Source organism: Hippoglossus stenolepis, chromosome 10 (assembly GCF_022539355.2).
Source record: "Hippoglossus stenolepis isolate QCI-W04-F060 chromosome 10, HSTE1.2, whole genome shotgun sequence".
NCBI classification, from domain to species: Eukaryota; Metazoa; Chordata; class Actinopteri; order Pleuronectiformes; family Pleuronectidae; genus Hippoglossus; species Hippoglossus stenolepis.
The window spans coordinates 18,609,025-18,624,709 of record NC_061492.1 but is presented as its reverse complement, the minus strand read 5'-3'; the positions used below and the strand labels follow the sequence as shown (position 1 = coordinate 18,624,709).

The 15,685-nt window shown below is 40.7% G+C and overlaps 1 protein-coding gene across 1 annotated transcript in view; it reads right to left on the bottom strand.

The window, feature by feature from the left end:
- crybg1a (crystallin beta-gamma domain containing 1a) overlaps window positions 1-15,685 on the bottom strand; it is a 44,942-nt gene that overhangs the window by 19,813 nt on the left and 9,444 nt on the right. Inside the window, exons 2-3 of the mRNA XM_047341572.1 lie at window positions 6,807-6,948; window positions 1,444-2,840 (exon numbers count right to left, since the gene is read on the bottom strand). Of these exons, the coding sequence (XP_047197528.1) occupies window positions 1,444-2,840; window positions 6,807-6,948 (1,539 nt within the window). The remainder of the gene's footprint in view (window positions 1-1,443; window positions 2,841-6,806; window positions 6,949-15,685) is intronic.

The following is a 15,685-nucleotide window of genomic DNA, read 5'->3' as shown; positions in this document are numbered from 1 at the left end:
GAGTGTGCACCATCTCTCTAAAAAAATCATTAGAACCACAGTCTTTAAAACATACAAACACAGTACTTTACATGGAGGCATGTACTTTAGTAGAACTTTGAGGTGCTGTACTTGAGTATTTCAATTTTATACTACTAGAAAATTGCACTAGTACTACTCTACATTAATTTCCCAGTGAGATTTTACACATTAAACATATGGTATGCACAGTAAGTACAGTGCAGTTACTTTTGATACTTGAAGTACCTTTTTTATTTTCTTCAAAATAGATTAGATTTATGGTTTAATGTTGCTACTTTGATGTAAGTGGCTAGTTTGCTTTCTGGCATAGACACTTGATAAGAACAATGTGTTTGTTTGCATTAAGACTGGACACAAGGGAAAAACTAATATGTTATATTTATTTTACCTCCCAGGTAGGTAACAGGACCTTTTTCAGATCTAAGCCACAAACAATACCTACCTGGGAGCTAAAATAAATAACTGTGGAAGCCTCAACATTCTCCTCTTCTGATTTTTGTCTCTTCTGTCCAGCACCTGGTATTTTTATCAAATTTGGACGCACATGCTTTTGTATACTTTCTGGTTTTTACACATTAATTATTGTTATTTTTAACGTTACAGTCTTAATGCTAAGCTAAGCCAACCAACTGTGGCAGTAGCGATAATATTAGCATGCAGATGTGACAGTGGTGCCAATCCTGTCATCTACATTTTTTATATTTTTGCAAAGTATTTTATAAACTTTTATTTATATTGTGAAGTTTTCAGTGTTTTGGGAGAGAGTTTAAACTTGACAGGCAGAAAATGAACTAGTTAGATTGAAACAGTTAACCTTTAGCTGGGCTGAAGTTTAAACTTTTCAACCCTGCAGTAGCTCTGAAACCATAAATTAGTCCCAGTATTCAGGAATATTCCAGGCATGCATGGTCATCTCTATCCTGGTTTTGCACAGTAACTCAAAGTTTTACAAGGCATTACCATGTTCACCCCATTACTCATTCTTTATCCGTTTCAGAACCGTATCCATGTATTTGAAGTCAAACAAACGTTTGCAGGCTGTACTCACCAGTTGCCTGTCAAGTTCTGTAATGACCAACTCATTCAGGTAGTGAATATACACCATAGGTAAACACAGCAAAGAAGATCTTCTCTACTGCAATTTATTGTTTCGTAACCAACAATTACTTTTGAAGCATTTTTAAGGAGTCCATTATAGATTCGCTGTTTCTGTATGATTAGATGGGCTGGGTATGAATATTTCAGTGCCTAAGCGCAGGTTTGGTTTGTTTTGTTCTCCTCTGGTACAATGGAGCATGGGAACTCAGAGCTCAGGTTGCATGTCAGCTCAGCTCTATTTACCTCCCCGGCTTTCTGTTTCTCCCAGGATCAAATGGGCTTTAACACAATAACCGCAGAAAGGTAAAATAGACAGAAACTCACAGTTGGACTTCTGTTGTATCTGAATCCTTTGAAGCTGAATCTCTGCTGCACTCCTCTCCCGTCAGTTCGTTGTCCTCCAAACCCGGCTCTTCGCTAACGTACACCTTCTCAGCAAAAACCTTGTGCTTTGAAGGCAGATTCACAGTCTTGCGTGTGATGCGAACCTCTCTCGACTTGCGCCTCTCCGGGAGGGAACTTTCCTGTGAGTCTGTACCGGCGTCAGGCTCCTCTGGCGGCGGCGAGCTTGTTTGGAACTCCCCTCTCGAGGAGATGGCAGGTTCTGGCAGGCTGCCACTGGGCGGCAACGTCTCTGAGGGGCCGTCTGCAGTGTCCTGAGAGATGGAATCGTCCTCAGGTATTACCATGACAGGTATGGCAAAGACAGGGGGCGAGTCTGCTCTGAAGCCCTCCTCCCTTTCTGTCATTGCATCATTCTCTTTCTCCCCCTCCCTCATCACTGTCTCCTCCTCGCCCATGTGTGTTTCAACCCAGATGGCTTTGTGGAGTCCGACAGGAGAATCCCTTCTGGCTATTTCCCCGCTCTCACATGAATGGTCCCATGCTATAGGTTTAGTTTCAAGAAATATCTGACCTCTCCTCCTGTCTCTGGACTTTTCCTTCCCTTTGTCTACAGATTCTCCTTCTTCCGTTGAGGTGGAAGACTGAGAGCCTAAACGTATTCCTGTTAGCGCAGTGCTGTGCCCCCTCCCTCCAACTTTCACAGAGCTTTTCTTTGATGCTAAGCTTATAGAAGTTAAATTAGGTGACTTTGGACCCTCAGCTGTTTTGGGAAGTGGGGTTTTCCGTGTGGTCGATCTAACTGTACTGTCCTTGGTGGAAGCCTTTGCATTTGTCTGGATGCGTTCTTCTAAATTAACCTGCAGCTTCTTGTTTACTTCCTCCACCACTGACTCTGCAAAGCCTATTTCTGTGCCTGAATCAGCACTTGGATGGGTGGTAGAAGCAAGTTTCCGAGTGGCGGGAGTCACATTCCCAGAATTCCTTTCACCGCTGGCTGTGCTGATCCTGCACACATTTATCTCCCTCACACTGCTGCGGCCGCTGCTGTTACTGTCAGCGAATGGGAGATCTGCGTCATCTGTCAACAGAGAGACTGTGCTCGAGGCGCTGGGACTGGAGCATTGGCTGCGGGCATTGCCCTGCTCTGCTCCCGTCTTGGCCTCGCCATAAAGGGGCAGCTCGCTAGCTTTTCGAGAAGGGGTTGGTGTCTTTTGCCCATCCTCCTCATCCTCAGACTGCGTTGAACGCGAAGACAAGGGGGATGCTGGGGAGCGTGCATCGTTGGAGGCATCTGAATGGTGCCTGCTACTGCTCTTCTTTCTCTTGTTGAAGAAGCTGCTGAGGCGATCTAACACTCCTCGCTTCTCCTCCGAATTCTGAAAGACAGACAGACAAGAAGCAGACAGAAAGACAAATGTTGAGGTGGGGAGAGAGCAGCGAGCACATCATGTTTTCTCTGGCTTCAATATAAAAGGAGAAATGAAAATGAAAACTCCAAATATACTCTTGAGCTGATAGAAAACCAACAAGCTTATGAGACAAACAGACCTAATTTAATTCACCACACATTTCCCTGAAACTGCACTTATATATATATAAAATATGGACTACAATATTTTTTAGAAATCTCCAGGCCAGAGGCGATTTACACAAACTGGAATCCAAAGTGAATTCACATATATTTGTGCCATCATATTCAATTATACACTGCCATTAACTTAAAAAAAATAAAAGCTTGAGAACAAGAACACGATAAAGATGAACTTGTTAGAAAAAGATACAAAAGTATCTATGTGTTCATGCTCAGACTGACAAATTGCGCAGTTAGCAGACCTATGGTCACATTTACTCAAGGCTCTAGGGGAGGCATGGAACAAGGCATGTCCTAAAAAATTGTTATGTTTCATCAACCTATATTGCGAGTAGCTTTCTGGTGATGTGATGAGGGGTTATTTAAGCCACTAATGTCTGTGTTATGGTTTTAAAAATACATTTGGTGTGTATGCTGTATAGTTTCTGTTTGATCTGTCTGTTTGTTCTTTGTTTTTGTTTTTGTTTGTCTTTTTTTCTCCCCCCCGCAGTTGTTATTGGGTAACTAAGGGTTGTACAAAAAACCTTTTCCCTGGATTATAATGTCCTGTCAACAGAATTGAGACAATGAAGGGGCAGAGGGCAATGGATGAAGGCAGATGTGAAGATGTGTATGATCGGTTAAAGGCTTTAAACACGTGCGTGGATGAAAGTAAAGCTGAAGGGGGTTAAAAAATTGAAAAGTGTGGAGGTCTAAAGTATATTAGAGAGCGGCTCTGGCTGCAAGTTGTTGTCCAAACCCAACTGAGCCAGTGAGAAAATGACCACAACCCAACAGATACTCTGTTCTGTGCGCCTGATCTTTTCCCACATTACAGCCATGTGCAGTGCAAAAAATAAAAAGAAGTAACTAGCCAAGCCAATGTGACCTAACCTGACTCAAATTTGAATATCCTCGGGTCGGGTATCAACACTCTAATATATATAACAAAAAATGTTTTCGGAATTGTGCCTAAACTATGTAACAGATGGACTAGGTAAGAAATGAAAGTGACAGTGGGAATCGCCAAAAGCACGTTAAAAAAATATATATATACTTAGTATTTTTGTTCCTCTTTGAGCTTGTTTATTTTGCCAAAATACTCAGTTGTCAGGGTACTGTTTTTTCAAGTTGACAGTAAAAAAGTTTTCTTTAAGATTTTATTTTCTTATCTTTATGAAGAGAGCCTGGTGAAATCGAGAATCCCGTGTCAATAACAACATGCACTAATGACCAACTAGATATAAAACCTGTTATTGTTTAGCTCAAGGGTCACTCACCAACGCTACTAAGTGCACAAACACAATAAGAACAAATTAAGTTGAACAAGTAGGGTTCAGTGTTAAGCGGCAGCTGTCGTCAAATATAAACCACGTCTTATTGTTCCCACGAAACATATGAAACAGGATTTACTTCACAGCAAAGAAGCCCTGACACAAAGGAAGAAAATATTGTGCCACCATAACACACCTTGGAAAACCTGGCACAGTAGAGCAACAGTAACCTGAGCACATGTTAAGGCAAGAAGCATGAATCACACTTTGAAAAAAACTGTTAGAAACCACATTTAAACAAACATCAGTTACATACCATTGGGACTTCCTGGAGTCTAAGTTGAAGAATTCCTGAGGAGCAAGTGTCTGATTAATGGTTAAAATGTAAAAATCGCAGCCCAAAGAAGTTAATGAAGACATAGAATGATCCTCGGAATGATCCTTAAACTAGGAAGTCACAAATGTGCTTGTAAAGTTAAATATAAAAGCCAGTGTCCTAATTCTTCATGTGAATTACATAAAAAAAGACTCAAATGATCAGTCGTCCCTCCTGAGCAGATGAGCAGCGCTCGCTTGTGAGTTTCTCCAGAGAGTCCCAGCTCTGAACAAAGTGACTGACCTGAGGGCATGGTCATTTGCATCAAAGCAACAGTGTGGAGAGAAGCGAATATTGTGAAACGAGGATCACATGGCAAACAAGCCCAAAGAAATCCTCTCACTCCAGTGAAACTGAAGGGGTGTGGAGAGGAGTGCTGGAGACAACCCCACCCTTCAACATGCAGCGGCTGGAAAAATCAATAGGACGTCTGTTATCTACTGTGGCTTTTAGAAGAATTCAACTTGTTTCATTCAGATAGGAGCAGTACAGCGACACGGGTCAAAGGTTTTGTGCTGTAATAGTAAGTAAATACATTTGAAGGCAAATCAACCGATGTATGGGTTAAACCTGAGCATTCCCCAGGTGCTTTCTGGGCTGAAATGTGTCAGTAAAAAAAAACAGTCCCCGCACTCTCCAGCGTTGTCAAACATTCACATAATTTCACTGAGCAAACAGCAGGTACAGGCGGTCTGTGGCCGGGTTTTCCAGTTCATGTCTAAACAGAGTGAAATACACAAAAACCAAACCAAACCAAGTCCTCGCTTGGATCTAGTATCATATAGTCGAAGCTGTGACACTGTACCTGGCTGTCTTGACTCATTCACAAATCCACCGAGCAGAAGGGAAGAGGACGTTGAAAAAAATGTAATATCCTGTGTCTTGAATAGCTACTTGTCGGCCCTCAATGCCTAGCGACCACAGTAGAACAAGCTCTCCACCGAGTCGATTTACTCATAGCAATGACAAATGTCAGGTAGGTGGAGATACCGCACTGAACCTGTGAGCACGTTGGCTCACTTCCTTATCTGTCAGCAAAAGCTCTGCTCTGCATTCTCTGATATAAAAACACACAGCAACAGCGATGTTGTGATATTACTGTAAAGCGCTGCAGGGCACTGGGGTCTGAAAGGCTGCGCGACACAATGTACATGAAATGAGTTTACAGTTACTTTTTTCAGCTATAAATCTTATATAATGAGCTAATACCACCTGTCAATATCAGAAATTATCACAATAAATTCCACATAATTTTTTCTTTTAAGTTTAAAGACAGATTTTTTTACTCTTGAGTGAAGTTCGTGAGTTTAAACTCTTTTTTATGGTAAATGCCCTGTATTTATGCAGTGCCTTTCTAACCCTGATGACCACTCAAAGTGCTTCACAGAACAGTTTTACATTCATCCATTCACACACTCATTCATACAGTGCATCGATGTGCTTTCTCTATGAGAAGGGGATATTTGCGGTTTGGTATCTTGCCCAAGGACACTTCGGCCCTACTGTAAACATAATGAAAGTCAAATAAATATCAAGGTGAGCAGGTTTGACAGCTTATAAAAAGTGTAAAATGATTATCTGAGCTGGATCTTTGTAGGTAGGTACTTAAAATATAAACTTATCAACTGAACGCTGCCACACATTCTTTTACCTGTGACCTAATCGCTCTTAGCATTTGTTGAGTCCTCATATCCTATAAAAGGTGGATGAAGCTCTTACACTCCCGGTCAGCAGACTACATCAGATGCAACCATCTTGCCATCCGGTAACAGAATTTGTCATTTTTCTTCAAATATCCAAGATTTCCTGGAGCTATTAAATTTAGTAATTCATGGAATTTATATTTGGATCCAGTGTGTTTTCTTCCAGTTGTTAATCAAACTACAAAAGTACAAAGTAAAAATCATATATAATCTAATTGAGGTAAAGATATTTTAAAGTATTCTCTGTCATTTCAAATGTTGTGATGCTACCAGAAAAGTTACTATAGCAACTAGAGCTATTGGATAAATGCAGCTGCGTTTTGCCCCTGGAAACAAATACAAGTACAAAATTCAAGTACTAATCTGTAACATCTTCAGTTTTCATTTCAACTATGAGAACATATATGTGTAAAACCAACCTTGGAAAGTTTGGAGGGTGAAATCTGGCTGTTTGGATGAGTCATGTCGAAGCTGATCATGGAGGTGGAATCCAACTGAGGGTCCCAGTCCGGCTCAGTGCGGAAACTGCACTCTGTGGCAATGCTCATCTGGTCGAAGCTCCTGGTAGAGGCAGGCAGGAAACACAGAGGGGGAGACGTGGGGAGAGGGACAGGGAGGATGTTAGGTCATCGGTTATTGTTCCGCTTCTCAATGTATAAAGCTAATGTTTTTGTTATGTATTCATCAAACAGCCTGACATTAAAACTTTTGGGGATTTCCATGTCTTTGATTATTTACAGTTTCTGGTTAAAAATATAAGATAAGACAATAAAGTCAAATGATACGAGCACATGGTAGTTGCAGCATAAGTTCTTGTGTTGGTTTATAATAAAGAAGAAAAAGGATAATGAGCCGTCTCCAGTGCAAACATAAAATTAAAACTGCTGACACCTCTGATTGTTCAACATAATTGTGGCGTGGAGTTGGAAAAACACACACAGGCAGACAATATGACACCTGAGAGAGAACGCCGAGCCATGCACGCCACCCAATTAGAGGGCAGCCGAGGATTCTAGAACACGTGTGTGGCATGAGGAGGTAGAGGAGTGGCCTTTTTCTTCTCCTGCTGCCAAAGTTAGTGCGTCGCTTCAAAGCATTGACAGACACAGCAAACCCAGTCTGGACCCAACAATCACCTCCTGCGCAGCGAGCAGTGCTGTACAATAACACAGGGCATTCTGAACTGTCTGAACATGCACGGCTAAGAGGTGGTGTCACGTCATGTGAGGTGCTGTTGTCAACACAGTGCACAAAACAGAGCCTCCAGCTGTGAGTTCTGTGATGTTTTCCTCAAGATGTCAGCATTTCACTCTGCAGCTGTGGTAGAAAACAACTTCAACCTACTCCAGGATGTGAACACATAGGTGAATTATGAAAGTATATTCTTTGCATGCGCGTCTGTAATCTTACATAACCTGTTCCAGAATGTCCCCAGACCAGGACACAGGCCTGTGCAGTACTGTGTTTACCCACAAGGGGTCAGAGTTGGATTAATTTTCCAGTTGACATGACTTAGTGTTTTAGTGGGATTTGTCTGTGGTAGAAAGTGAAACCACTTCAGTTAATGGCTGTTGCACGACTGAGAAACACATTGTGACCAACATGGAGATAAACAGCCAGCCGTCTCCTTGCACACAATGACTGGGTGGTACAGATACACTAGTCTCAGTAATCAATGTACTGTAGAAAACTGGATAAGATCCATTATCTGATTCCAAACTGTGCACATTCAGATCACTGCAGCTTCAAGACGCTCAGAGAGCTCATCCATGATGTTTACATTCTTTTCACGCAGCATGACCTGTAGGATGAGTCCACCACACCTCACCTGATATGAACCTCATGCACCTTTTACATAATGCTTGATAAACAGGCCAATCATCAGACTGCGCAGTCTGCTGTACGTATGACAAACAAATCTACATGTGATCCAACACAAACAAAGCAAAGTTTTCTTTGGCCATTTGTCCTATTAAACAATTTTTCATTGATTTCATTTGTTTATATATTTGATCGGGACAGTGCTCATTAATCAACAGACAGAATATTGTAAATGAGCCAGAGTTACCGGTGTAAGCTTATTTTTATCTGTTGTCCCGATAGCCAGTTTTTAAAAGGCAACCTGACATAAAACAAAATGGCATATCTTCTATGATATATCTCGCATTATTCATCCCATCCAAACTAAGTGTACGACAAAACCATGATTAAAATACAATACAACAATATAACGCAGCACTCATACAACACAAAGCTACAAATATGCATGTAAACTAAATCACATAAGATAAAAGTTTGGTTTGTTTCAAGCCATGTCTTCAGTTTTTCTTTAAAACAGCTTTGATGATTACTATTGTTTCTTAAATTAACAGGTTAACTATTCTAATAATTGGTGTCTTTTTGCCCAAACTTGTTACATCTGTACTGCACAACAAAGTCCCCTCTGGTGATTGGCCTTGTTACGCTACCACTGCTGTCCTGATGAAGCAAGACAAAAACCTAAAAGGTGATTTAACAGTGACACCAGCATTTCATTTAACAGATAGGGGAAATGTTAGGACAGGCATTTTCTGCATGCTGAGACTCATGTCACTTTGCAATATCTAATGCAAAAGCATAACAGAGGGAAAAGACAAAAGTGGCCTATATGTGGAGGTGGTGGGCCGGCAGAGGGGGCTGAATTCCAGGGAGCAGTGGCTGTTGGTGTTTGACATCACTCTCCAGTGGAGGAGGACATGAGCCAGGAGGATAGAGGATAGAACTCCTTAGGGCTGGGCGATATGACTTCAAATCAATATCACGATCCCCCACGCATGAGGCGCGTCACTCAGCGCTGGTCAAAAGGTGACTCTGCTCCACTGCTCTTTTCTAATCACTCACACTTAGAACTGATCTTTAGAATAACCTGCTGAATTCATAATAATGTTCCTGGATAAACGAGGCTTCTGCAACAATAATGTTAAATCACTGCATTCCTTCATAATCTGCTGGAAGAACTTCTCTCCTGTCTGCAAGAGTGTGTGTGTCGCCTCGTCTCTGTCGCTATTCACACATTTTTTGGGTTATTAATGGATGGTGTCAGATCATGAATCCGGATCGTTCCGCTCACTGTTACCCTGATGTCGTGGCTGTGCACATCACATTACCTCTCGTCTTGTCTTCTTCCACTGTGTTTCAATACGTGTCTCATAAACTGTTGAGCGAATCAAACACACACAAAGTTGACGTTCCTGTACGTGTCCCAATAACTTCTGGGTAGTGTTGGTGTTTATTGTTAATGTGTAAAGTGAGCACAGGTCAGCGGGGGAATGACGAAGGAGGACATGCAGCCAAGTGATACTGCACAGAACGTAGCGGAAACCCGACAGTTCGTTAATGTGCGCATTGGGTACAGTATTAACTGAATTAACCGCCACGAGCAACATTAAGTCGGTTAGAGGTCATAATCAGACAAGTGAGGGATCTCTCTCCCAGGACAGACAGAAGTGCAACAGATGTTGAGTGTCTAACATAAATGGTGAGGTGTATCCACGTTTGAAGTATTTGTACATAAGAAAGTGTCAGAGATAAAAGGAGCGGCAATGACAATAATAATTTGTTCTAACAATGGTGGTGCATGTCAGTATGCATATTGTATATCTAAGCAATTTATTTAAATTTGCTATATAAATATACTTAACTTGACTAAGGAGAAACAGGGAGGATAAAAACTCGGGGGCACAGACAAGTCATTTCCATAGATTAGCCCTCAAGAAGCAAGCAAGGACATGTTGTCTTCAATCAATCAAACATGGGAGTATAGGAATAAAAATTACATGCGAGTCTGATCATGCTCCAACATGTATGTGGAGAGAGTGAACCTGCCGATGCTTTTCTTTCACTCTGGGTTTGTCGGTGATCGCGCTGCACTTTGCCTTGTAATGATTTCAATTTGAAGCAAACCTTGACGTAAATGTCAATACAAAAGAAAAGAAATGAACACAAACACTCCACAATCTGAGTCAGGGCTGGTCGTTTTAGGGATGGGCAGTTTTGAGTTGAGTGAGAGGGGAAAGGTGACCAAAGCCTTCTGCAACCTTTGACTCCAACACAGCCCTTAGGCTGAATTTCAAAAGAGGTTAAATGTCTGGAAGCCGTTGGGGTTACGGCTTAGATGACATCTTCTAAGAAAGTTAATTGTAGGAGAAAAATGCAGCCTATGCATCCCTGTGAAAAAAGACCACAGGAGACTAAACCCTGACCTTGTTAAATAAAAGTTGCAGAATCACATTGAGTTGAAATCCGTCTCCCTCACACTTGCTCAACGTCATAATGCAGGAACAAACCAGCTCTGACTTGTCTGAAGCCTCTGTTTGTTGCACAAAGACAAAAGCTCTACTGTTGAGAGCACACCATTTATGAGAATTTAACGAGGAATATTTGCTGTTAGGTCTTCGAGGCACGATGGCAAAGTGTCGGACGGCCGATTTGCTCACTGTGGCTGGCCTGTTATCTAACCCTTAGATTAGTAAACAGACAATTTTAGCCCCGGAATGATAGATAAGGGTTGTTTCAGTGTAGCAATGTTGCAAGTCTACATTGTCAAAACTTTCCCCCTCAGTAATGCATCTCAGTGCTGCAAATCTAAGGCACTGTGAAATAGTGTAAAGCAGCTGAAGTTAGCGGTCTGAAGTTAATGGTCAAGATTTAAATCTTGACCATTATAGGGGCAATATGGCCAAATAATATCACATTATTATTATCACCATGGAGGTTATGTTTTAACATTGTCTGTAAATTATAGCAGGATTAAGCAGAAACTACTGGATGGATTAACATGAAACTTTTTGGACAGATGCTGTATACGTCAGGAAAGAACCCGTTAAAGTTTGGTGCGGATTCAAATAAATGGATGGATTCAGGAATTTTGTTGCACTTTCTCTGCAGCTTTTCCCACAGAATTGATTAAATCTATGGCGGTTGTGGGGTTAACTGTCACTCCTGCTCTCACACGCGACAGATTCCAAATGACAGATACTGAAAGGTGAAACACACAAGTTCTTGTGTGAGACAGAACTGTATTGCATTCCACTAGCGGTTATTTTCACAACTTCAAACTATGAGGTCTGCGTGGATGATAAAAACTTTATAGGTGATAGCACGAGCCAACAGTGCACACAGATATAAAATGCAGCAACTGTACAAAACACAAAGTTAGAGATCATCTAATGTTTATTGTGAGAAGTGTAAAAACTTTATGAAACTGTGGCAGGGAATTAGAATATGGATGGCCACCAGTCTAGATAAATAATGGGAAAGACTACTTTGACATGGCCAGATAGAGCATTAGCCTTAGCTGAGGTATGTCCTCTCAAAGCGCACTTATAGTCAGTACCGAGACTGACTATAAAGTCACCAGTTAAAATCCGACAAGTGACATTTCTCATATGCAATCCCTTCTCTCAATTGCTCCCTATTTTCCATAACTGTCAACGGATCCCTTACATATGACCCCACACATAGATGACATCATCTAGTATGCAGCAAACCAAGCTATTACAAGCTACAACCTGCAAAATTCCTGAATCAAAGGAAAAACAGTCTCAAAAGAAATCACACAGAGAAAGAAAACCTTGAAATCAACATTGTGCAGAAATGGCTAAACTGAAATAAAACCACTAGAAAGACCGCCAGTTAAAAGTACAAACATACCAACATCTGCAATGAATGTTAGCATTTTCCCATTGAAATGATTCAAGGAAAAAAAATAGAAGATATATACAGTCAAAATATCTTTAAAGTCAAGTTTGTCAGATTGTAGCAACAATTATTTGTTATGAACCATATAACTATATTTCATTGAAGTATAATAATAGGATACAAATGAAAACATTTTTGCAAATGACCCTTAGGGTTTCTTGAATCTTCCGTGGAAATTTCTACCCAATCCAGAGAAAAATAAGCCATTGATGAGAAATACAAAGAATCACCAGAAATAATTAAATTTGGCTACATGAGGCATACAATTTTGATTGCCCCTTGTGGCTGGCTGCAGTATAGGTAATAAGCCCCATCTCCTCCATGTTAGCAGATAGGACATAAAATCAAACTAAAAACTCAAAGTACAAGTCAAATATGTTTATTCAAATAGGATTTATTTTATTTTAGGTAGTTAGCACACAAATGTATGTCTAAGTTTGGTTTTGACTTATTATCTGGTGCTATAAAAGCAGGATGAAATAGCTGAAACTGACTCACAATTGGTCGGTATTGGTCGGACCTCGATACTGTGGATCCACAGCACAACAAGATGGCAGTCTCCGTATTCTGGAAATTTGGCTTCATTTTTGTACAATGGAAGGAAGTAGACATTTTGTCCATCTATACAGTCTCAGTTTGTAACTATAGAGAACACACTGTAAATAGCATGGTAACCTCACTTGCCTTTTTCATCTATGTGTTATGCACATATATCTATTTATCTATCTATCTATTTACTATTCGGTAGGATGACATACAAGCATATGCATGCTGAAACATCCACCAAACCTAATCTCCTGATGGCTCTCATGCAAACCAGAGTGGTGCCACAAAGAGGGTTATCAACACACACTCATATTTCACCTCAGCAACAACAAGGCAAATTAAACAAACAGATTTCAGTTAGCTCTGCAAACCTGCAGCTCTGCGTAGATCTACTGGATAAACTCAAACAAGGGATGGAAAGATGTCAAACACTGACTCACCCTCGGTCGGGTATATGAGGGGTATAATGAGTCACTGGAGGCTGTTGATGGAAGATATCTTGTTCCTATATTTGCCTGAAGTAAGTTCTAGGGCCATATTGCCCAACAAGAAACTTGGAGCCAGCCACTGAGCTGAGAAAAACATGTCACACTCTTTGTTTCTTTACAATTTCATGTTCAGACAACACGGCAGCTGAAACAAGCCTGACATGCAACAAATAATGCACCTACAAAACAAAATACTACGATGAGCTGAAGTGATAATGACAAGATATAAATAGGATCTGAATTGGCTTCGCACTGTGCTTCCAAAACAGCAGTGCACAATAAGAGTTACTGGGAGTGCCTGAGCAACTCTTGCAGGGCCCAGTGTTTGCCAGATGCTGGGCGGGTCCGTAACAACCAGTAGGCTGCAGTCCCCACATTTCCACATGGACCAATAACCAGAGCGGTGAAAGCCAAGCCAACAAAGGTTTGGAAATATTTTCAGTGAAGACATGATGCATCGTTTGAAAAACTTGCACGGTGACTTGCAGAACAGAGCCAAGGGCATATGTTCTCCCACCTGCAGAAAGCACAGTGTAGTGGTAATAAAATGCACACAGTATATCACTGTCACAGACAGTCCCATTCAGGATCAGAGCCAGCTGTGATGTTACCACAACTACATGCAGATGGCAGAGTTACAAAGGCAGCTCACAATGCTGACATGTTGACTTTGGAAGGGGAAACAGGAACCGATATATAGTTGCATAAAGTACAAATTCTGGTAGATACTCTATGTTATTAGCAATAAGTATAATATAGTTTAGACTTAGTAATTGTCATAACATATATTTGTTACAGTCAAATTCTAACTAGGATTTTCAAAACAATAATTTTACACGCTGACAGCAAGCTTCTCTGTTTTATTTATGCTCACAAAATATTACTTGTTTCTACAGTACATGTAAGACAATACTTTCTCACTGATGAATTAAACTGCCAGGTTTATTCTTGCCTTAGGCCTCTTTTTTCTGTTTCAAAAATAAAAATGCAAAGTGGCGAGAAGAAAAGAAGTTGAAGGAACAGATTTTCAAACTGTGGCAGTAAAAACTGAGTGTCTTCACAAAGCTGGCTCCTGTGCTCATCGTGTTGCAGTATTGGTGTCGAATATTACTTAAAAATAAGAACTAAAAACCTGAGTCAGTCAACAGAGCTTGCCTAATTCCAACTGAACTGAAATGACTCATTTTCCAGTCCTGGAGGTGTGTTTCTGTCACAGTTATGCACAACTACATGGATGTGTGCTTAGGTGTACAGTATGTCTTACTGTATATTAGTTTCTGTTTGAAATATACCAATGACTTAAGCCTTGCTGCTCCTTCTTGCTGATTTTGTTTGTGGGTCTTCTGATAAAACAAAGGGTAAACCATGAGATACAGTACGTATGCTGGAGTTAACGTTACAATTTTAAATGTCTCCGTCATGCAAACACTAACATGAGAATCTATGAAAACAAAACACGAAAAAAATCATTATCCGGCTTCTGCAACTTTCCTCATAACTGCAGTTACGATGACAGATCCTATACTTCCCTCTATGGCAAACAAACATCGACACTGAGAATAAACTGAATGACTTAGTCAAATTATGAGTTAAGCAAAACAAGAGGCTCGCACACAGTCAGCAGAGCACTGGTCCCACTGTGAGTGCACACAACTCAATAACACCAGGTGCGCACACACACACACACACACACACATACACACACAAGGATTAACAGTCATAACTGTGGATTCGAGTGCCAAGATTTCACGACTCAGCTCGTAAAGAAACACATGGCCACTTCATCCCTAACTACAAACTTGGAATTTCTTTAGTCAATCTACTGAGGAAGGGGACAAATCACCCTGAATAATCGAGTCGCTGTACTAGTATCAGGCTCCATACGACACCAAGGCTTAAATGAAGGCTGATCCAACTTACTGTCCCATTTGCAGCTGATTTATCAAAGAGCAGTATGTGCACAGATATATCTACATTAACCTCTATAACAGATTCTGCATGTGCATATGAATCTGTAGGTGAGGGACAGGATTTTGGGTCTGCAAGCCTTCTGGTTCCCGTCTGAACAATCATGTTTGAGCAGCCTTTGGTTGCCAGCAGATAAACAGTCCGTGTGAAGAGCAAAAGAGGCGGAACACATTGACCGAAATGCATTGGCTATCAACATTTTAATTTATATGCATTCATATGCAGATAGCTGTTAATAGAGATTAGCTAAGATGTCATCTGGAGCTAAAACACAGACAAAAAAATTACTGTTTGTGGTTTGTGATGAAAGAAAATAGTCAGACCGTAAACAACAATAGCAATAGCTTTCAGAAGCTATTTCTTGTTTGTAACAAATCCAAAGATGTAAAAGTTATCACTTTGATACAAGATATAAGATATAATATATATATATATATATATCGATATATCTATCAGAGAACATGATGATTCTCAGGAACGTTCTATTTACTCAATAAAGAAAACATTCATACACTTTTTTTCTCATTTCTGAGCCTCCACCTGCTGACCTCATGATC